The sequence below is a fragment of the Rana temporaria genome, chromosome 11 (genome assembly GCF_905171775.1).
Source record: "Rana temporaria chromosome 11, aRanTem1.1, whole genome shotgun sequence".
NCBI lineage: Eukaryota > Metazoa > Chordata > Amphibia > Anura > Ranidae > Rana > Rana temporaria.
In genome coordinates, this window is record NC_053499.1 from 22123983 (window position 1) to 22146888 (window position 22906).

At 44.4% G+C, this 22906-nt stretch overlaps 1 protein-coding gene across 1 annotated transcript in view; it reads right to left on the reverse strand.

Moving 5' to 3' along the window:
- Nucleotides 1–2390: 2390 nt before the first annotated feature.
- TPCN2 (two pore segment channel 2) overlaps nucleotides 2391–22906 on the reverse strand; it is a 55368-nt gene continuing 34852 nt past the window's right edge. The window contains exons 17-25 of the mRNA XM_040328155.1: nucleotides 22079–22128; nucleotides 21135–21234; nucleotides 13848–13919; nucleotides 10544–10617; nucleotides 10338–10431; nucleotides 10179–10261; nucleotides 8145–8226; nucleotides 4663–4748; nucleotides 2391–3176 (exon numbers count right to left, since the gene is read on the reverse strand). Of these exons, the coding sequence (XP_040184089.1) occupies nucleotides 3098–3176; nucleotides 4663–4748; nucleotides 8145–8226; nucleotides 10179–10261; nucleotides 10338–10431; nucleotides 10544–10617; nucleotides 13848–13919; nucleotides 21135–21234; nucleotides 22079–22128 (720 nt within the window). The 3' untranslated portion in view covers nucleotides 2391–3097. The remainder of the gene's footprint in view (nucleotides 3177–4662; nucleotides 4749–8144; nucleotides 8227–10178; nucleotides 10262–10337; nucleotides 10432–10543; nucleotides 10618–13847; nucleotides 13920–21134; nucleotides 21235–22078; nucleotides 22129–22906) is intronic.

Sequence of the window (22906 nt, forward strand, 5' to 3'; positions counted from 1 at the left end):
GAGCCAAAGAAGGCCAAGCAATTAGCATTTTCAAAAAGGATGCACGGAACAGCAGTTTCTCTCATGATGGGTTCCCTTTTCAGGTATCTCCCATTGGCTGTGTTTCAGAATATCGTCAATTAATAAAAGGCACAACAGAGAAAAGTGACAAATGTGAATAATTATGTAACCCATAGCAACCAATCAGGTTGTTCATTCCTTGGAGTCACAGAAGTAGGAAACAAATATGTTGGCTCCTGAACTTTGCACATGACCCCTTCCCTAAGCCCACTATAAAATACAATTTAATACGAATACGTTTTAATCAAACTACGTAAAAAATAAAAAAAACAATCTATTTTATCCAAAAGGCAATAAAAATAAACTCTGAAATACAAACTCTTTGAAGTGGCAATTCCCTTTAAATATTGCTGAAGATTTTAAAAAAATGAAAATATTCTCAATGAGCCGATTAATGGCATTAAAACATTTGTGGGACTAAGGAATGTTATTTGAATGACGATCCCTGTAATAAATCTGTAGAGAACTACGTAAAACATGTATGTTTGGAAGTGGAGTTCATCCAAATGGGGTTTTTAGAATATTGGATAAATCTGAATTCACTTAAAATCCGTCCCCGGGGGGAAATCCTGGAACTTGTACACATTCTGTTATTATAGCTGAACCTGGAATCTTAAAAAATCTACCCTTGTCTATGAGTAGAGGAATAAGGTGCAATACTTACCCTTTTTCTCGCCCGGGCAGGCACCATTTGTGACTCCAAAGAACAAAGGCTGACCGCACTCCACTGGCCAGGGAAATCCAAACGTTATTGTATAAAAAACACGTTAACGCGTTTCATTCTGCATGAAACACGTTAACTGCTGTCATCCTGTATTTGGAAACGGATGTTTTGGTGATATGGATTGTATACAATAAAGTTTGGATTTTCATAGTCATTGGAGTGCAATCAACCTTTGTTCTTTGGATGCTCGCATTACGATGATCACGGATTGGACCGGCACCTAATCACACACTGGAGAGGGCCAATGTATGGTCAGTCCACCTAGAGCGGTGCTCGTCATTTGAAGATTTAGGCAACATTTGTGTGACTCGTCCCCCAAAACTTCTTCTCTAAGATGCTACGGCTGGAGATCACATCCCGACATCATCAAGTACAATGCAGGACCGGTAGCCCTACATTGTACATGAGGACAGCAAGGGGGAGGGTAAGAGGAGGGAGCTGGAACTTGCATGAGCGATCAATAAGGTATTGCACATTATTTCTCTACCACTAGATTTATCAAGCCTTTAACCCTTGCAAAGCAAGTTGGAGGCATTCAAGCTCACTGAAAGTGTAGCTTTTTCAAGAATCCTGGAGTTTAGCTTTAAAGGGGTTGTAAAGGTAATTTTTTTTTCCTAAATAGCTTCCTTTACCTTAGTGCAGTCCTCCTTCACTTACCTCATCCTTCCATTTTGCTTTTAAATGTCCTTATTTCTTCTGAGAAATCCTCACTTCCTGTTCTTCTGTCTGTAACTCCACACAGTAATGCAAGGCTTTCTCCCTGGTGTGGAGAAAGCCTCTTGAGAGGGGAGGGGGCGAGCAGGAGTGTCAGGATGCCCACTAACACACAGCTCCTTTCTCTATCTGCAAAGTAGAGAGTGTCCTGACTCTCCTGCTTGCCCCCTCCCTCCTCAAGAGGCTTTCTCCACACCAGGGAGAAAGCCTTGCATTACTGTGTGGAGTTAGACAGAAGAACAGGAAGTGAGGATTTCTCAGAAGAAATAAGGACATTTAAAAGCAAAATGGAAGGATGAGGTAATTGAAGGAGGACTGCACTGAGGTAAAGGAAGCTATTTAGAGAGATTTTTTTTTTTACCTTTACAACCCCTTTAAATAGACATTTTTGTATATGAGGTCACGAGATCAGGAGAGGACATAAATGAGAGATGGCAACGACATCTCCTAAATCATATAAACCAACCTGAACAAAATATGGGACTTTTATTTTTAAAGGGGTTGTAAAGGTTTGTTTTTTATTTTCTAAATAGGATCCTTTAAGCTAGCGTATTGTTGGCTCACTTACCTTTTCCTTCGATTTCCCTTTTAAAAAAAAAAAATTCTGTCTGAATTTCTCACTTCCTGTTCCTTCTCAGTAAGCTTGCTCCCATCATCCGAGCCGTTCTGGCTGGGGCTTAGTCAGCGTGCTCGCCCGCTCCCTTGTGACTACATCCCTGTGGGGAGACGCGAGCACGCCGACTAACCCCCAGCCAGAACGGCTCGGATGATGGTGGGAAGCTTACCGAGGAGGAACAGGAAGTGAGAAATTCAGACAAAGAAAAAAAATCATTTAAAAGGGAATATAAAGAAAAAGGTAAGTGAACCAACAATGCACTAGCTTAAAGGAACCTATTTAGAAAATAAAAAACAAACCTTTACAGCCCCTTTAAATAGCCATGGTTAAAGGTCAATGGCTTCCACATCTGTTGCATCGGGTTCAAGAGGGTCCCACTATCCCTGCAGGATTGTTAATGGTTTTAGTTTATGGTAAATGCTGTATCAGGTCGGGAACACCAAGGAAAAAAGGTGCTGGAACAGCAGGAAATGATAGCGGGGGGGATCTCTGCCAAAGCTCCCAGATATAGGAGTCATCTAGTGGGCTTGGTCAACTGCCGACTTCCCATACCTGGCTTGACTGACTATGACTGACCTGTTAAATGGCTATACCTGCTGTACAGGTGACCGGTATGATAGTTCCCCTGAGACATTGAGATAAAAGATACAATAAACTGAAAACATAAAATACTTAAGAAAAAAAAAAATTAAAGGTGCCTCATCGCTCCTGGAGTAAAATCAAAGTCTTGTCTGCAGTAAAGCCCCCCCAGAGGAATGAGAAAGGTCCATAAGAAAGGCCTGTGTGGGGGGGGGTGACAGAATAAGGCACTAGTGTAGTGGGGAGGCTTTAGTACTGGAATGCACATTGCAGGTGTAAAACACTTCCATGCTCACATCACTTTCACATCAATAAAAGCAGCAAAGTGGTTTTCTTGGTATGGCAGCTTAGGCTGGAGCTCCTCGTCTCCAGTTCTGGTCCCACTTATCTGTACACAGTGGAGGTCATCTGGATAGATGGAGGTGAGGGTGATGATGTAACCTGTCCATGAGTTCTTCATCTGTTGGTTCTTCCAAGTCCTCCCTGTCAATTCACACAGTATATACAGATTTATAAGAAGTCAAAGCGTTGCAAACAAAACATTTTTTTCCCTACAGTGTTTCCCCGAAAATAAGGTCTTATATCAATTTTGGCAACAAAAGGAGACACAGGCAACACACACAAAAAACAAACAAAAAGCAAAAAAAACAACAACATCTGCAGCGCCGCCGACAAAGACCAAGCCGAGCCCAGTGTACTGGGCACTCGGCTAGGCTCGGCTCCGCCCGCAGCCACGCGAGAGTAGCAGAGAGAAGCCGAGAGGAGCCGAACACACCGGAAATCTGGCTCTGCACAGCTCTACCGAGGCGCCAAACTCAAACACACAACGCTGCATTCCCCGGCAGACGGACGCCGGATAAGGCCGCCGATGGACACAGGGCAAGACAGCAGACGGACACCGACAAGGCTGGACGGACCCCCGCGCAAGGACGCCGATGGATGCCGGGCAAGACATCCAAAATGTAAGTTTTTCCCTAAACTTCCCTTCTAAACTTGGGGTGCGCATTATACGCCGACGTGCGGTATAGGCCGATAAATACGGTATATTCTCATTTTATTTATTTTTTACTTTTTTTTTTTTACGCAATTGCCATCACAAGGGGTAATAAACCCCTACGTGATAGCATTGGACAGGTGACTGGAACTCTTTTTGGAGACATTAGGGGTCTAATGGACCCCAATGTCTCCCCAGCTCTTCACACCATCTAACCAAGCACAACCGGCTTGGTTAGAACTTATGCCCGGTACACATGATCTGATTATCGGGCGAATGATCGTCTTTTTTTTTGCATGCTAATCTCTTGTCGAATCTGATGAGTTTACTAAAGTCACGAAAATTCTCGGAAGACAGAATAAAAATTCAGAAGTGATATCATGTGTTGTGATGCATTTGTATTGCATTTTCTAATGACAGCTGTACGGATTAAACGAAAATCGTACGATCTGGCATTGTACGAAAAAGATAATTCCGTGCATGTCATCGGATGAACTGCCCTGATCGGCTCTCGAAAGCTGTGTACCAACGATTCGGTTATCGTACGATCGTTTAGAAAGCAGGTTTTTTACTACGATTTTCGGATCGCGTGTACGGGGCTTAAGTGTCCCCTGGCTGTACTGGCCAGGATATGGTGCATCTGAAACCAGAAGTGACATCAATTCCGGTTTCATTGTTTGCATGTGAGATCGAGGCATGGATTTGCCTCAACCTCACTGAAGTCTCTCTCCCCCAGCCGAGCGATGTGTTCCTGGGCGTCGGTAAGTGCAGGACAGCCCGGGAAACACGGGAGGAGGGCAGCCGGCTGTGTGAAAGTGATCGGCAGCTATGAAGATGCTGGATCACTTTCACTTTGAAGATACTTCATAAGCCTGTATAAGTAAATTGCAACAAACAGTATTCCACATTATTTGTAAAACAAATGATCTCACTGCCTTAAAGCATCAGACAAGAAATACCAGAACTAGTACCCACCTGAACATGAGCTGGACTGTCATGTGGTACTCTACTTGCTGGGCTGCAGAAAGGGAGTGTCTGTGATCCCATTTGTGGATAAAATTCTAAAAAATAAAATAGATAAGATGGTAAATCCTATATACCTGTATAAGAGGTGTTATGGTTGAAAAATGCAAAGTAAGTTAACTAGAACTATAAAAACTCATTAACATGTAAACTTTAAACATGGCATTTCAGCATTACCCAAATACAGAGCTTCCGGAAAGGAGAGCTGCACAATTAATCATTAAAAAATCGTGATCTCGATTCAACCCCCCCTGACGATCTCCAGTGCAGAGTTTGACGATTCGTTCATATAACAAGTGGAGAGACTTTATCTGCTCACTCAGCTGTCAAAAGAAAATATCGGGCAGTCTGCCAAGTTCTTAACAGGAAACATTTTAACTAATGCTTCCTTCTTAGGTCAAAGGGATAGGGCAGTCTGCCAAGTTTGTAACATGAAACATTGTAACTTCCTTCTTAGATCAAACTTGTGTGTGTAAATGCAGGAAGTTTAACCATGTCCAAATCTTTTTCTGACACTTTTCTTAAGTTAAAAATCAATATTTTTTGCTAGAAAATTACTTGGAACCCCCAAACATTATATATACCGTATTTATCGGCGTATAACGCTCACTTTTTTCCCCTTAAAATCAGGGGAAAATTGTGGGTGCACGTTATACACCGATCCCAGCTGTCTCTGAGCGCCGCCGACAAAGACCGAGCCGAGTGTACTCTGCACTCGGCTAGGCTCGGCCACGCTCTGCTCCGCCCGCAGCCACGCGAGAGGAGCCGAACACACCGGAAATCTGGCTCTGCACAGCTCGACCGAGGCGCCAAACTCAAACACACAACGCTGCAACCCCCAGCAGACGGACGCGACGGACACCGACAAGGCTGGACAGACCGGCAGACGGACGCGACGGACACCGACAAGGCTGAGCATCCAATATGCAAGTTTTTTCCTAAACTTCCCTTCTAAGCTTGGGGTGCGTGTTATACGCCGGCGCGCGGTATACCCCGATAAATACGGTATATATTTTTAGCAGAGACCCTAGGGAATAAAATGGCAATTGCTGCAAAATTTTATGTCACACTGTATTCGCCCAGCGGTCTTTCAAACGCAATTTTTTGGGAAAAAATACTCTTCACCTTTGGGATGTGGTGCAACGGGGGGGGGGGGATTTGCATCATGGATCTGCAGCCAACAAATCTACAGCAACTGCGTGATGCCATCATGTCACTATGGACAAAAATCTGAGGAATGTTTCAAACACCTTGTTGAATCTATGCTACAAAGAATGAAGGCCGTTCTGAAGGAAAAAGGGGGTCCAACCCGGTACTAGCAAGGTGTACCTAATAAAGTGGTCGATAGATAGAGATAGAAATAGATCGTGGATCACAGATGCAATGTCAGGCACCTGCAGACGAGTCCTTCAGCTTTCTGCCTGTACCTCTGTACTGGCTCTTAGTTAGCTGAGGGAAGTGTCAATGAACTACAAAAGCACCGATCAGTGCGCTCAGTCCATTGAGAACTACAAGCCATCTGCCGCGGCTTATTTACAGATCGCCAAGAATGAATGATTTGCCTGTGCAGGCAAAGTCCCGATGATGTTTAATGTGACAATGGCTGCGGAGGAGAGGAACCTCAGCATACTGTTGGGTGGTGCGGTTGATGAGGGGACTGGTGCTTAGCAGCATGGTACACCCTACCAAAACATGGGTGTAATATGTAACATGTTGCTAAAGGTGTACCTATCTTTTATTAACAACTAATCTGATGTTTGCTTCCATTTGAAATGGGAAAAAAAAAAAAAAAATATTATTTTTTCCGGTTCGTGTTTGTTATTCTGCATTTTCAAGCAAGAGATCATTTTACTTTGTATTTAATTTTCACCTTTCAAGAAAATGCCAGTCTTAGGGCCATATTCTCATAGAAGTTACGATGGAGTATCTCAGGATACTCCATCGTAACTCCCTTTTTTGGCCAGTGTATCTATGCGACTGATTCTTAGAATCATTTTCGCATAGATACACTTAAGATCCGCCATCTGTAAGTCACTTACACTGGCGGATCTTAAATGTAATGACGCCGGCCGCCACTAGATGGCATTTACGTGAAGGACTCATTTGCGTATGCAAATGATCCTTCTACGCCGATTCCCGAACGAGTTTGCGTCGCGTAACCGTCGCTAACGTCGTTTGCGTAAGCGGAAACTTACTCCTGCTATATGAGGAGTAAGTTTCCGCAAGTCCCACGTAGGCCATGTAATGGATGGCGTCGGGTCCGCGTCGTGTTTTTTCGTCGGGTACGTTGTTTTACTAAGTCGTTCTTGAATACGACTTTACGTCAATGACGCACACGTCGGCGTCATTGACGTTTTCCGCCGAGAACTGGAGCATGCGCACTGGGCTTTTTGAAGCCCGGCGCATGCGCAGTTCATTAGAATGGGGGGCGCGCTTAATTTGAATACAAGCCGCCCCCTTGGAGATCCGCCAGGCTACGCCAGGGCATTTACACTCCGCCGTCCCAACTTACGGAGCAAGTGTTTGGGGAATACAACACTTGCTCCTGTAAGTTGGGACAGCGGAGTGTAAGTGCCTTAAGCGCAGCCCGCGGATTTTTAGAGAGAATATGGGCCAGTGAGTTGTAAACCAGCGTGTTTTTTCAACTTAATGCATCCTATGCATTAAGGTGAAAAAACACCTTGCAGTGTCTGGCCCCCCAGTTTTACTTACCTGAGCCCTGAATTTCCATGGGCGCGATCACGCCGTCCTTCTCAGGAGTACTGGCTTTGATTGGATAGATGGATAGTAGCGCAACCATTGGCTCCTACTGCTGTCAATCAAATCCAATGACGCAGGGGCTGGGGGCGGGGCCGAGTCATACACTCAGAGGCTATGTACGACGAGTGTATGGCTCGGGAGCGCGCGCCCCCAAGGTAGCCCCCTCGGGAGAGAGCTTCCCAGAGGGGGTTACCTAATGCAGGGAGGAGCCACAAGAGCAACCGTGGGACCCCAGAACAGGAGGATCGGGGCCACTCTGTGCAAAACAAACTGCACAGTGGAGGGAAGTATGATATGTTTGTTATTTAAAAAAATAAAAATAAAAAAATAAAATAAAAAACACAAACCTTTCGAGTCGGTTCACACTGCAGCGGCACGACTTCGGGGGCGACTCTGCAAGGCGTCCTGAGGACGACTTCAGAGGCGATTTGCAAAACGACTTCTGTATAGAAGTCAATGCAGGTCGCCCCGAGCCGCCCCCGAAGTCGTACAGGAACATTTTTCTAAGTCGGAGCGACTTGCGTGGCTCCTATTAGAACGGTTCTATTGCATTCAATGGGACGCGACTTGTCAGGCGGCTGAGCCGCCTCTCGTGTCGCCCCAGTGTGAACCGGGTCTTAGTGTCACTTTAAGCTTTAGAAGTACCACAAACACCAGTACAAGTAACAACTTACCTCTAAAATCAGAGCAACAAAGAGATTAATCCAAATGACAGAAGACACCAGCCACCATGCCACAAAGTACAACTTTGACCATCTGAAAATAAAACACATAACACATAGTTGACCACTAAATGAAGAATAAGGAAAGTAATTGGCATTGTATACAAATGTTCCAGTCACAAAAATTCTCTATGACAGATGAAGGCTGATGCTCATTTTGAAATTTCTGAAGGAAACAATCTTGCATTGCAAATAACCGAAAAAAAAATAAAAAAATCATCCAAGTCTAAATAAGAAATGTTATAAAGTTTGGTCCTGAGAATGAGAAAGTGTAGCTCTTGTGTTTCTCTATACTTCAGATGAGATTTGCCCATCTACGGTCAACTTCAACTGGGGGGATGGGGGTGAGAGTAGTGAAGAAAGTGTGTGTCAGGTAGGTCAGTGTATGTTGCACGGTGCATTCTGAGCATATTGCATTCCTGAACCCTGCATTCTGAGCATATTGCATTCCTGAACCCTGCATTCTGAGCACAACACACTCCTGAACCCTGCATTCTGAGCACAACACACTCCTGAACCCTGCATTCTGAGCACAACACACTCCTGAACCCTGCATTCTGAGCACAATGCATTCCTGAACACTGCATTCTGAGCACAACGCATTCCTGAACCCTGCATTCTGAGCACAACGCATTCCTGAACCCTGCATTCTGAGCACAACACACTCCTGAACCCTGCATTCTGAGCACAATGCATTCCTGAACACTGCATTCTGAGCACAACGCATTCCTGAACCCTGCATTCTGAGCACAACGCACTCCTGAACCCTGCATTCTGAGCACAACGCACTCCTGAACCCTGCATTCTGAGCACAACGCACTCCTGAACCCTGCATTCTGAGCACAATGCATTCCTGAACACTGCATTCTGAGCACAACGCACTCCTGAACCCTGCATTCTGAGCACAACGCACTCCTGAACCCTGCATTCTGAGCACAACGCACTCCTGAACCCTGCATTCTGAGCACAACGCACTCCTGAACCCTGCATTCTGAGCACAATGCACTCCCGAACCCTGAATTCTGAGCACAACACACTCCTGAACCCTAAGCACAACGCACTCCCGAACCCTGCATTCTGAGCACAACGCACTCCTGAACCCTGAATTCTGAGCACAACGCACTCCTGAACCCTGAATTCTGAGCACAACGCACTCCTGAACCCTAAGCAGAGGGGCTTTTTCCGTACAACATATTTAAATAAATTTATACTTTTATACATTTTTTGGTACATTTCTATTCCTTGCTGCAGCACAAAGCCCCTAGGGGTAATTTTCTCTTTTCTCAAGACATATCAGGGGTGTGCAGCATTCTTTATCCATGGGTTCCAATACCCTTTCCTTGCTGAACCCTAAGCACAATGCATTCCTGAATTCTGAGCACAATGCACTCCTGAACCCTGAGCACAACGCATTCCTGAACCCTGAATTCTAAACACAACGCACTCCTGAACCCTAAGCACAATGCATTCCTAAACCCTGAATTCTGAGCAAAATGCACTCCTTAACCCTGAATTCTGAGCACAACGCATTCCTGAACCCTGAATTCTGAGCACAACGCACTCCTGAACCCCAAGCACAATGCATTCCTGAATTCTGAGCACAACGCACTCCTGAACCCTAAGCACAATGCATTCCTGAACCCTGAATTCTGAGCACAACGCACTCCTGAACCCTGAATTCTGAGCACAATGCATTCCTGAACCCTGCATTCTGAGCACAACGCACTCCTGAACCCTGAATTCTGAGCACAACTCACTCCTGAAACCTGCATTCTGAGTGAATCTGGCAGAATCATACGTTCTTGGTCCCTTAGGGCTCATTCAGAGGGACGATCAGTCCCATTCTCTGTATGGTAGGTTTAATTCTGAGTTGGCACTTTGAAATAAGTTGGTTTTGTGCCACTGTTTGGGCCTCAAAAAGGTTCGCCATTGCTGCTTTAGTGCAAGCATAACCCAATTTTGGCTTTATTAAGAAGCATCACTTACGGATTTGTATATCTGGAAAAGGCATCCAAGAACACCTGCCAGTTATTCACCACCATCACGTTCCACAGCGTCACAAGAGCAGCCTGAAACACAAAGTAAAGGCGATAAACCAAGTGAAACAATCACGGCTACAGAAGAGGAACCGCTTGCAGGACTTACGGCAAAATCATCAAAGTTGTTCGGCCAATACTCGAGTTGCTCAAAGGTCCCGCATTGTGCAGTCTCGTTTGTGGAGTTCTCATTAGCTGGAGAACTAAAAAAAAATTACACAAGAAAATAGGAGAAGTTTAAGATTTTATATCCAAGAAGGTAAATTTTCTAAAGTATTTTAAGCCCAAACGATTATTTTTGGAACCACAATTTACCTTGTGTTCTTTGGATTCGGCAGGACACCTCTAAACAGGTCAATACCAATGATTGCAAAAACATAATATACCACCTAAATACAAACACAGAGAGAGTCAAAAAGTGTAATAAGGAGATGGATGGCAGCTGGCTAAACAGCACTCAGATTTGGGTTCTCTCTTGATGTCCCAGCGAAAGCATCAAGTTCAGGCAAAGCAAGGAAATTACAACAGACTTAAAGCGGAGTTCCGGCCACAATTTCACTTTTTAAATATATATGCCCCTCTAATACACAAGCTTAATGTATTCTAGTAAAGTTAGTCTGTAAACTAAGGTCCGTTTTGTTAGGTTGTTACAGCATTTAGACACTTTATAAAATAGAAATTGACTGGCGCCATCTTAAGTGTGGGCATCATGAAGCCAGACTGTATGACTTCCTGGATTTCAGCCTTGCAGATCTCGCACTTGCTCAGTGCTGCACAAGCAGTGTAATAGGTTTCAGATCAGGTTTCAGCACCTGTACTGTCCAAGTCACATGATTCTTCGAGACTGGGGAGTGCACAGACTCCTGGAAAGTTACACCCACTACATTCCCAGGAGTCTGTGCGGTGTAGGTTAGGAAGCATTAAGCACCTAGGTGCAGGAAGAGGGAAGATTAACTATTCTGCCTAGCAACAACACTTTGAAGGCATCTAAAAAAAAAAAAAAAAATTCTTAAAGGACTAATGACATTTTTTTTAAAACTACTGATGTAATGTTATATTTATGGGTGGAACTCCACTTTAATATTCGGCTTTCATAAACCCAACTTGATTTTTTTCATTTTTTTTTTTAATTCTACCAACCCAGCTTACCATTTGAAATTTCCAATAAACTGACTCCGAAATTAGAGTCATACAGCAAGTACTAAAGCCAGCCATACATGGACTGAAATTCGGAGGGTCCATGTATGGGCAGGCTTGGTCCACCAATCCAAAATGTTTTTAAGGACTTTGCTTATAATAATTCACTTGTGTAGAAGCAGCCGGACGCTCCCCCCCCCCCTGCTCAAACCAATGCCGTGCCGCTGGCAGCACTGATCAGTGTATTTGGGATGGCGGCATCTCCCCACTGTCAAAATAGCTTACAGGGAGGATTTCCCATCAATATCAAATGTGTGGATGGAGGAATCAAGTCCTTTCTTGTTTAACCTGCTGAAAAAAAAAAAAAAAAGGAAGACGGATCAATCTATGGGCTGCATAAAGTGGTTGTAAACCTTTTACAACCACTTCATGCTATAGGTAAGCCTATAAGGCTACCCATGATATCTCCTAAACCTGCACAGTATAGGAGAAATCCCCTGTATGTGCCAATGTCATCGGCACATGTGCACTAGAGCAAACTGAAGCAACAGCACCCATGTGTCGTTGTTTCAGTTAGTGTGCCATTGCCAGCGGCGCATGCGCGGGAGTGAGATCGTGGCCCTGAAGGGGCATAAGTACCCCCCGGTACAGAGGGATTCTAAGGGCAAAAAAAATAAAAATTGGATATTATAAAAATATATTTCTTAGAAAAATTCTTTGTTTTAAAAAATATTATATAATTATATATATATATATATATATATATATATATATATATATATATATTTTTTTTTAAACAAAGAATATCTTTTTCTAATAAATATATTTTTATATCCAAGTTTTATTTTTGTTTGCCCTTAAAATCCTGCTGTACAGGGGGGTACTTATGCCCTTTCAGGGTTTATTCCTACCAATTTTTGGAACTTTTTTTTGTTTTTTCCTTCTCTGTGGTTCATACCTTATACTAGGCAGGTATTTAAAAGCAGATCTTCGTCCAAAAAGAGGAAGCCCTGCTTGTTCGCGCCCTCCCCCTCCACTGCCACATTTGGCACTTTTTGGGGGGGATACCTGGGTTTTGAAAAAGGTACCTGCTCCCACTTCTGGGTAAGATCGCAGCAGCAGTCTCCGAGAATGGCCAGACCCCCTCTCCTCTCCCCCCGCTGCCTTCTCAGACACACAGACACACGTTCCAGAAGCCGGCAAGACTGTTTAGAAATTGCAGCGTGATTCACGCTTGCGCAGTAGAAAACAGTCTGTTTAAGCCTGACGGGTTCACGGTCGGTTTCCCTTAGTGTAGATGGCAGCACCTGTATCCAAAGCCAATTGAAGAATTGGCTCCGTATGCCAACATTGCTGGATCCCTGGAAAGGTAAGTGTCCTTATACTAATAGTCAGCAGCTGCAGTATTTGTAGATGCTAACCTAATTTATTTTTGCCCAGACTGGTGCTCCTCTTTAAAGTGCACCTGTCAAACGCACATAAAAAAATAAAAAATTATAAAAAGGTAATGTATAACCAATGCTGCTGTTCTTGATTCAATCTATATCTGCTATTTGCAGTAATCATCTTTTTGCATTTTCACGTAGCAACCAACTTTAGCTATACAGATGGTTGGTGTTCTGCAGCGGCAAACTCCGTCATTTTCCCAGGCCCAATGTCACCATGGCCCAATTCCATCCTCCCCAACTGTTAGCGATTATTATGTTATGAGATCAAAGGACCGTTGTCATAGGTTAACCGATGAAGCTGACTGATGGTCTGATGTGCCTACACACCATCAGTTAAAAAACCGATCGAGTCCAACGCGGTGACGTAAAACACAACGACGTGCAAAGAAAAATTAAGTTCAATGCTTCCAAGCATGCGTCGACTTGATTCTGAGCATGCGCGGGTTTTTAACCGATGCTTTTGCGTACTAACCATCGGTTTTGACCTATCGGTTAGGCGTCCATCGGTTCAAATTTAAAGCAAGTTCGAACATTTTTGACCGAAGGATAACTGACCGATGGGGCCCACACACGATCGGTTTGGACCGATGAAAAAGGTCCTTCAGTCCGTTTTCATCGGTTTGGCCCGACCGTGTGTACGTGGCCTAAGATCTTGATTGAAATGGCTGAAGGAAAAATTTACATCAACTAAAAACACTGGCAAAAAAATGGAGTATGAGAGTGGGCAAGGTTATACGAGCATCCACCAGGGACACCCTCGCCAATATTTTTGACAGCATCCAGTCACCTGTAGGTGGCCAGCATAGAACCCAGGAATGTCTGACTACAATACAAGACTTGTGTCCTCCACTGTATGACTAGGCTAGGAAGGTGGCAATGGTAATCGGCTTTGCTCACTTCTTCCTCGTAGTGCATTTGGTGGGTACAAGTTCATTATATGCAGCTTCAGATCTGAGAGTTTCCAATCATTTACATTTTATATTAAAGTATAAACTGCCAATATTTGAAAATGCATCAGCATAGGAGGTACTTACCACAAGGATTCCAGCAAATGCCCGAAGATTCTTCACTAGATCCAGCAATGTGCCCGCTACTAGAGCCATCATCTACAAGGTAACATGATTTGGACATTAAACCATGAAAAGCAACCAAGGACATGGCGATACATCCTACCACTCAGGACCCTACCACTGTCTCTATACAGCAGGCCAAACAATAAATGTCAACTCCTAACTATTATTAATTTAGGGCATTTATAGAGCGCTGATAATTTATGCAGAGCTTTACATATACATTGTACATTCACATCAGTCCCTGCCTCAAGGAGCTTACAATCTAAAAAGGTCCCCAACTCATATTTATACATACACATTGGGGCCAATTTAGACAGGAGCCAAATAACAGTTTTAACCACTTTAGGACCAGTCGCCCCAGTTTTACTGCGACAGGTTGGCTTCCCTGGGCAAAGCAACGTTACCAGGGCTCAAGTCCTGCGGGAACGTGTGGGAACGGAGTTCCTGCACTTTTTTCACAGCAGGAACGCAGTTCCCTTTGCAGGACTAGAGCAGCCGAGCCGCCCGAGCCAATCCTTCACTAAGCGGCGATGCCCAGCTCGAGTCACTGTCAGGGGCAGGCGAACCTTAGTAATCCTTTATGTTACTGGCCGCTTCCTGTATATGGATTCATCAGGTAGTGTGCGGGTATTCCGTCACTTCCTCGATGCCGCAATCTCTCCTGGGAGCTTTTGTCATTGTTCCCAGGAGACATTGCGGAGGTCTATTGCGGGATTTAGAAAGAACTTGCTTAAAAGGTACAGTGGAACTTGCCTAAGGTACAGTGGATCAAAAAAAAAAAACATGCGGTTTAGTAATTATGCATATGAGTGCATCATTTTTTTTCCCCCCTGAACGTTACCTTACGTTGCTTTCGCCTTTTGGCCAATAGGGGGCGCGCATGCGCAGCCATGGCTCGCCACCAGAGCTGATGCGAGTGCCCGGCGGGCGCGTTGACCGCCGGGCACCCACGATCGATTGGGAGAGAGCGATAACTGGTATCTGTGAGTGTAAACACACAGATGCCGGTTCTCTCAGGGGAGAGGAGACTGATCATGTGTTCATACCAATTATGAACACACGATCTGTCATCTCTCCTAGTCAGTCCCATTCCACTCACAGTTAGAGCACACACTAGGGAACACATTTAACCCCTTGATTGTACCCTAGTGTTAAAGCGGGAGTTCACCCAATGATTTTTTTTTATCTTTCCCCCTAGCTTCCTGCTCGTTTTGTCTAGGGGAATCGGCTATTTGTTTTAAAATATGATCCGTACTTACCGTTTTCGAGATGCATCTTCTCCGCCGCTTCCGGGTATGGGTCTTCGGGAGCGGGCGTTCCTTCTTGATTGACAGTCTTCCGAGAGGCTTCCGACGGTCGCATCCATCGCGTCACTAGTAGCCGAAAGAAGCCGAACGTCGGTGCGGCTCTATACTGCGCCTGCGCACCGACGTTCGGCTTCTTTCGGAAAATCGTGACGCGATGGATGCGACCGTCGGAAGCCTCTCGGAAGACTGTCAATCAAAATAGGAACGCCCGCTCCCGCAGCCCATACCCGGAAGCGGCGGAGAAGATGCATCTCGTAAACGGTAAGTACGGATCATATTTTAAAACAACTAGCCGATTCCCCTAGACAAAACGAGCATCCATCTAAGGGGAAAAAGTGTCATGTGCGGGTGAACCACCGCTTTAATCCCTTCACTGCTAGTGACATTTATACAGTAATCAGTGCATTTTTATAGCATTGTATAATTGTCAGTGGTCCCAAACATTTGTCAAAAGTATCCGATCTGTCCGCCGCAGAATCACTGTCCCGAGATTATATATATATATATATATTATATATATATATATATATATATATATATATATACACAGCCCTCAAAATTTCTACTCGCCTACTAGCATTTGGCGAGTGGATTTAAGCTGGGGGCGAGTGATGACAGGGATGCATGCAGGGCCGGATTAACAATGGGGCTGATGGAGCTGCAGCTCCAGGCCCCTTTCTCAAGATAGGCCCATTTGCCCCAAAAAAAAAAAAAAAAAAAATTTTTTTTTTTTTTTTTAAAGAATTTTTTTTTCTAAGATCGAATTTGGGGGGTTGTAGCTCGATGACCAGAGGTCACAGAAACCCCACATTTTGGGGTAGGCATGGGAAGAGCTACCCCACAACTGGTTAAAATATGGGACGGCTATCATTTATGGTTCCGGAGATACGGGCCTGCTTGCACAGCCTGTCAGAAGCTACATTCAGAGCGGCCAATATAAATACAAGCTGACACACTGCAGCAGACTGATAGGATCACTGGGCTTATAATAATTATTTGTATATTACTCATGGTAATTAACCCCTTGCCACCCAGGCCAATTCTGACACTTCTCTACTACATGTAAAAATCATCATTTGTTTTTTGCTAGAAAATTACTCTATGGTGGTCTTTTCACTTTTTATATGTTGCAGGGTACAGAGCTGCACATTTCTGGCTAAAATGAGAATTGCAATTTTTTTTTAGAAGATAGATCACGATTCTCTCACGATTGTTGCGGCGTAACATCATCTTTCACATTAAAACAAACAAAAAAAAAAAATGGGCTAACTTCACTGTTTTGTTTTTTATTATTCATTGAAGTGGGAAAATGCAGTGTGACATAACATATTGCAGCAATAGCCATTGTATTCCCTAGAGTCTCTGCTAAAATATATATAATGTTTGGCGGTTCCAAGTAATTTTCTAGCAAATAATATTGCTTTCTAACTTAAGAAACAAGTGTTTGACTTTAAGTGGTTAAATTTAGTTACAATGTTAGTTACAATGTTTCATTTGGTTTACAAACTTCGCAGACTGCCCAGATTTGTTCTTTACACACAGACGTGTATCCCTTTGATCTAAGAAGGAAGTGTCAGTTACAATGTTTCCTGTTAAAAACTTGGCAGACTGCCCAGATATTTTCTTTTGACAGCTGAAAGTCTCTCCACTTGTTATATGAAAGAATCAGCAAACTCTGCATTGGAGATCGTCAGGGGGGTTGAATCGAGATCACGATTTTTTTAACGATTAATTGTGCAGCTCTAGCACGGTATTTGCGCAGCAATTTTTCAAACATGTTTTTTTGGAAAAAAATGTTTCATTCATTAAAAAAACAGTTAGTTAGTTAAGTTAGCACAATTTTTTATGGTATCCTAAGCGATGCTTTACATTTTTTTAGGTTACATGTTTAGAGTTACAGAGGAGGTCTAGTACTAGAATTATTGTTCTCGCTCTAACGATCGTGGCGTATGTAACCTGTGTGTATCTGGCTCTGATACTACCAGTGCCTACCCAGCCACTGACTAGTATCTCTCCCCAGCCTGTCCCCACATACCCTCTCACCTGCTGACCTGTGGATGGGGAATCACTCCTGCAGTGTTATTGTGTTCTGCCAGTGCGTACAATGATCAGTGTTGCTAACTATAGCTGGCAGCACTGATTGTTTTAAGAAAAAAAAACAGGCTGGTTGTACTCAAGTTGATTAATAGATTGACTTGTGTAAAACCAGCTAGCCCATACATAGATTGACTATGGCTGGTCTCTGCATAATTGGCGTAATTTCAATCCATGTATGACCCGCTTAACCACTACTCAGTCCCTAAATATCCTTCCACTCCTGTACATAGTGCTCACTGTCATACTCTCCACACTCCTCTCCTGTACATAGTGCCCACTGTCATACTCTCCACACTTCTCTCCTATACATAGTACCCACTGTCATACCCTACCCACTCCTCTCCTGTACATAGTGCCCACTGTCATACCCTCCACACTCCTCTCCTATACATAGCGCCCACTGTCATACCCTTCACACTCCTCTCCTGTACATAGTGCCTGCTGTCATACACTTCTCTCCTGTACTTAGTGCCCACTGTCGCACCCTCCACACTCCTCTCCTGTACATACTGCTCACTGTCATACCCTCCACACTCCTCTCCTATACATAGTGCCCACTGTCATACCCTCCACACTCCTCTCCTATACATAGTGTTCACTGTCATACCCTCCACACTCCTCTCCTATACATAGAGCCCACTATCATACCGTCTACATTCCTCTCCTGTACATACTGCCCACTGTCATACCCTCCACACTCCTCTCCTGTACATACTGCCCCATCATACCCTCCACACTTCTCTCTGGTACGTACTACCCTCTGTCATACCCCCTCACTCTTCCTGTACATACTGCCCATTGTCATACCCTTCACACTCCTCTCCTGTACATAGTGCTTTTTTCCGTACCCTTTGTACTCCTCTCCTTACATAGTGCCCACTGTTAGACCCTCCACATTCCTCTCCCTCACCTGCACATACTTCCCACTTATATACCGTCCATACTCCTCCCCTATGTCGCTTACCCACAAAAACAGTTCTTTAAAATTATACTGAATATCCTCAATGTTACCAGCTCTAGAATGGACACACTTTTGTTAGTTCAACTAAAGGAAATTTCAGTTCTCATATTTGTTCTGCCCCATTATTAGTACTCATTTAATTTTGTGATTACTACTATGATGTATAGAGGAACATCGGGGATCTCAGCTAATCTAAATATAGCACTTATATAAAAAAGTGTCCCTGAAAATATTTTTTAAATGTTGGCAACTGTGCACTTAGGCACTGCCCAAGGGCCACTGGGTCAGTAGGGGGCCCCATGAGAGGCTCCTGGGATCCTGTGATAATAAAGCGGTAGTAAACTTTCCTGACATTACTACTTTTTAGAGGCCCTGGGGTAGGTTATGCCACAACGTACAAGTATGCACAGCATATTAGCACATTAGTGTACACTTCAATTTTCAGACTGAGCCCTCCAGTGCTGCGATGAATCAGGCGGGGCCTAGACACTTCCATCTTCACCCGGTCTTCCTTCTGGGTTCTGTGCCTTTGGTCACTTGCCTTGGCTGGGCTGCGTTCATGTCATTCCCACGCATTTATTTATTATTTATTACACCCCATTCACACCTCCGCGACAAAATGCCCGACGCCGGCCGCTCGTGCCACTGGAGGGGAGAATTCCCATTGCTGTCTATGAGATGGTTCACATCTCATAGACGCCGTACACCTGCGGCATGAAAAAAAGTCCCGGACCCTTTTTTTCAGGCGGCATTGGCGTTCGGCCATACAAAGCAATAGGAAGGATTTGTAAAAAAAAAGTTACACTATTCGCGGCAAAATACGCCGCGTACGCGGCGTTACTTGTTGCGGAGGTGTGAATGCAGCCTAAAAGGCCCCACCAAAATCCTCAGCACCAGGCCCATGATGTTCTTAATCTGGCCCTGGATGCATGACCAATCTCCCTCCAATCTGTGCCTACACTTAGAGTCCAGATGAGATTGGCGGCCGAAGAGGAAAGGTGCATGCTCGGGAAAAGTAGTCTGATGAGCCGCGCACAGGCAGAGCAGTACACAGGAGCTCTCCTTACAATTCTCATTAAGCCACGGGACCTAGCAGTATGACCTCTCTGAGCCTGTCTCCTCCCCCGGGCCCCGACCAATGTAGCTGGAGAGCAGAAAGTAATGAGTGAGGTGGAGGATTGCAAAAATTACCACTCCGGTGCAGCGCTCACTGAAAGTTGCCCTGACATGAGAGCGGCAGCCTTCTAGTTTGTGCAGTTTTCTTCTCCTTGTTCTCTATGTAAGTGTCCAACAGTTCAGCCTGAGCACTGTGAACAGACTGGTCTCAATTTGTGCTGTGCGCTGTCAGTGTGCGCTGTGCTATGGTGTCAATGGCTGTGCAGTTGTGTGGATCTCGGCGCTGGATTGTACTCCCTCCCGCTGTGCTGCAGCTCCTCTCCTCTCTGCCAGCCTGAATAAAAGGGGGAAGTGGGCACAAGCAAGCGTGGAGCCGCACACACAGGCTCCTGATGATGAGATGAATGGGAGAGAGAGAGAGGGTGGATGAGAGTTGCAGAGGAGACAGGAAGAGAATGGGGAAGAGAATGGGGAAGAGACCCAGTTCTAGTGCCCTGTCCCTCTGGTCTGCCCCCAGTGCCCTGTCCCTCTGGTCTGCCCCCAGTGCCCTGTCCCATTTTGTTAAAGTTGTTGTTGGTAATATTTAATTTTGTAACTTGATTCTGCATAAAACATTGTCATTCCATGAGATAATCTACGAGGGCGTGTTTACGGGTGCAATTAGGCGCAGGGCAGTGTATGAATTAGGTGGGGCAACTGGTGGCGAGTAACTCTTGAGGCCTGGCTAGTAGCTCAGGACTTGAAATTTTGAGCCCTGATATATATATATATATATATATCTATCTATTTTATCTCTGATTAGCACCATTACTAGTAAAAAAATAAATGCCATAAATCTATCCCCTATTTTGTAGACGCTATAACTTTTGCGCAAACCAATCAATATACGCTTATTGCGATTTTTTTGACCAAAAATATGTAGAAGAATACAAATCGTCCAAAACTGAGAAAAAACTAAATAGTTAAAAAATAAATAAAAATTGGGATATTTATTATAGCAAAAAGTAAAAGATATGTTTTTTTCAAAATTGTCGTTCTTTTGTTAATATTGCAAAAAATAAAAACCGCGGAGGTGATCAAATACAACCAAAATAAAGCTCCATTTATGGGGGGGAAAAGAAAGGACATTGAGCAGCCAAATCTTCCGGGGCTGAGGTGGTTAATGTTATGTCTGTTGGAATTTTTGTTGGGATCTTTCTACTCGATGTCCTGAAGTATTATACTTGCCGATCTCTTGAAGGAAAAGTATTTCTGTGATATGTTAAACATTTATCAGCATTATGAGTCCAAAAAAGTGCCTCGTATTACCATGTCTGAAACTTTCAATAAAAAATAAATAAACAAACAACAATTGAAAGTGAACGAGTGCCGTCTACATATCTGTCTTGTGAAAGATTTCTTCTGCTTCAGCGAGGAACTGTGGGGTGGATTTACCAAAGGCAAACAGACTATACACTTTGCAAGCGCAGTTGCTCCAGAGCTTCATAAACCTCCACTTTACAAAAAATACCCAATCAAAATGTAAGGAAAAAAAAAAGCATTTTTGCTTGCACATGATTGGATGATGAAGTCAGTGGAGCTCCTCCTCATTTACTAAACTCTGGAGCAACTGCTCTTTGTAACCCACTCAGTCCATTTGCCTTTATTAAATCAACAAGTGAGACTTTTTGACAATTTTTTTAATAATTTTTTTTTTGCACCCAACTTTGCAAGTAGTATCAGGAATTGTAGATTATGGGGTGAAAAGCCAAAATACAATGCACTGACCTTCATGTTTGGGATGATTCTTAGAAATCGGAAAACGATAAACATGTTGACAAGACGAACCATCTCCCAGAGAGACAAGAGGCCCTGCATGTCCGGCTTCCTGGAATATAGAGCAAGGACAGGATATCATAATCCAGCATTCAATGTAAAGCCAATTTACATGTTGGAGCTCACACAGGGCTAATGTATGTACTCCAGCACTGGGGCCATCAAAAGGAGCATGGGACTATCAAAAATGGAAAGAAGGAGTGCATAATGGGGGTGTTGATTGCCACTTTAAGGAAGCTGCTAGCAGGGTTCAGCACTTGACGCTTGTTGAAAGCCTGCTTAAAGTGGCAATCAACACTCCCATTAGGATCTGTGTCCAAGATTTTACAAGCTGGAGCTGAATGGCACTTTAAAAGCTTCAACAAATCTTGCTGAAAGCTCTACAAAATGCTTTGTCAAAGCTTGTTGCTCACACTGCTCTTATACCAACTAAAGCCCATGTGAAACGGTCCTTATGCCACGTACACACGACCCGTTTTCCCGTCGGGAAAACTGTCATGACAGCTTTTGGCCAGGAAAACTGGCCGTGTGTATGCTCCATGGCAGTTTTCCCCACAGGATAACCCCCGGGAATCGCGGCAGGAAAAATGAGAACATGTTCTTGTTTTTTCCTGCGGCGATTCCCGGCAGTTTCCCTACGGGAAACACTGCGGCGGAGCATACACACGGCTGGGATTCCCGGCCAACTCTCACTGCAGTTTTCCAGATGGGAAAACCTCTGATAAGTACACAGGAAAAGTGACCGAGCAGGTTCTCGGTTTCCCCCCGGCGGACTTTGTACCGCCGGGAATCCCGATCGTGTGTACGGAGCATTAGAGTCACTTCATTGTAATCATATTATATAATATTGTATTAGGTTGTGTATTGGTGAAAGTAAAGCAAACGTCTCAACTCACCAGCCAGGATGCGGGAACTTGTATATAGCAAATGTAGCAATTTCCAACACCTACAAGAAAATGGATTTCATGATTGAAGATGAAAAGACATATGTACCAATCCTGCGATGCAAAACAAGTCACCTGATGCATTTTGGAACTCGGTTATATCCCACATATCATACAGCAATCCCCGAAGGACTGCAATGAACAGGTGCATCTTTAACCGCCTAACGACCGCCGCATGTATATGTACGTCCACAGAATGGCACGTACATGTACGTCCCTGCCTTTCCGCGGGTCGGGGGTCCGATCGGGAACCCCCCCACCGGTACATGCGGCGGTCGGAAATCGTCGGGCAGCGATCCGGGATGAGGGTGCGGCTATTCGTTTCTAGCCGCCCCCTCGATCACTTCCCGGAGCTGAAGAACGGGGAGAGCCGTATGTAAACACGGCTTCCCCGTGCTTCACTGTGGCGGCTGCATCGATCGTGTCATCCCTTTTATAGGGAGACACAATCGATGACGTCACACCTACAGCCACACCCCCCTACAGGGGAAGCCACTTCCTAAGAATCTTCTTCTAGCTGTCTCTGGGTCCTAGCAATTTCTTAGTCCGGCATAGAAAAGTTGGATATCCTGATCTCCATACTTATTGTGGGTCAGTAACTACAGAACACCTCCCCCTCTCTGTCTCCATAAACTTTTGGGGGGCATAGAGAAAGTGGAGAACAATGTAAATAACAGCAGGCAGATCTCATCAGCTCAAGTCTGCCGAGTCGGATTAGCCCGGTTCCCTTCATGTGCATACTCCATGCGGCTGCACCCCTTAACCACTTTGTTCAAAACT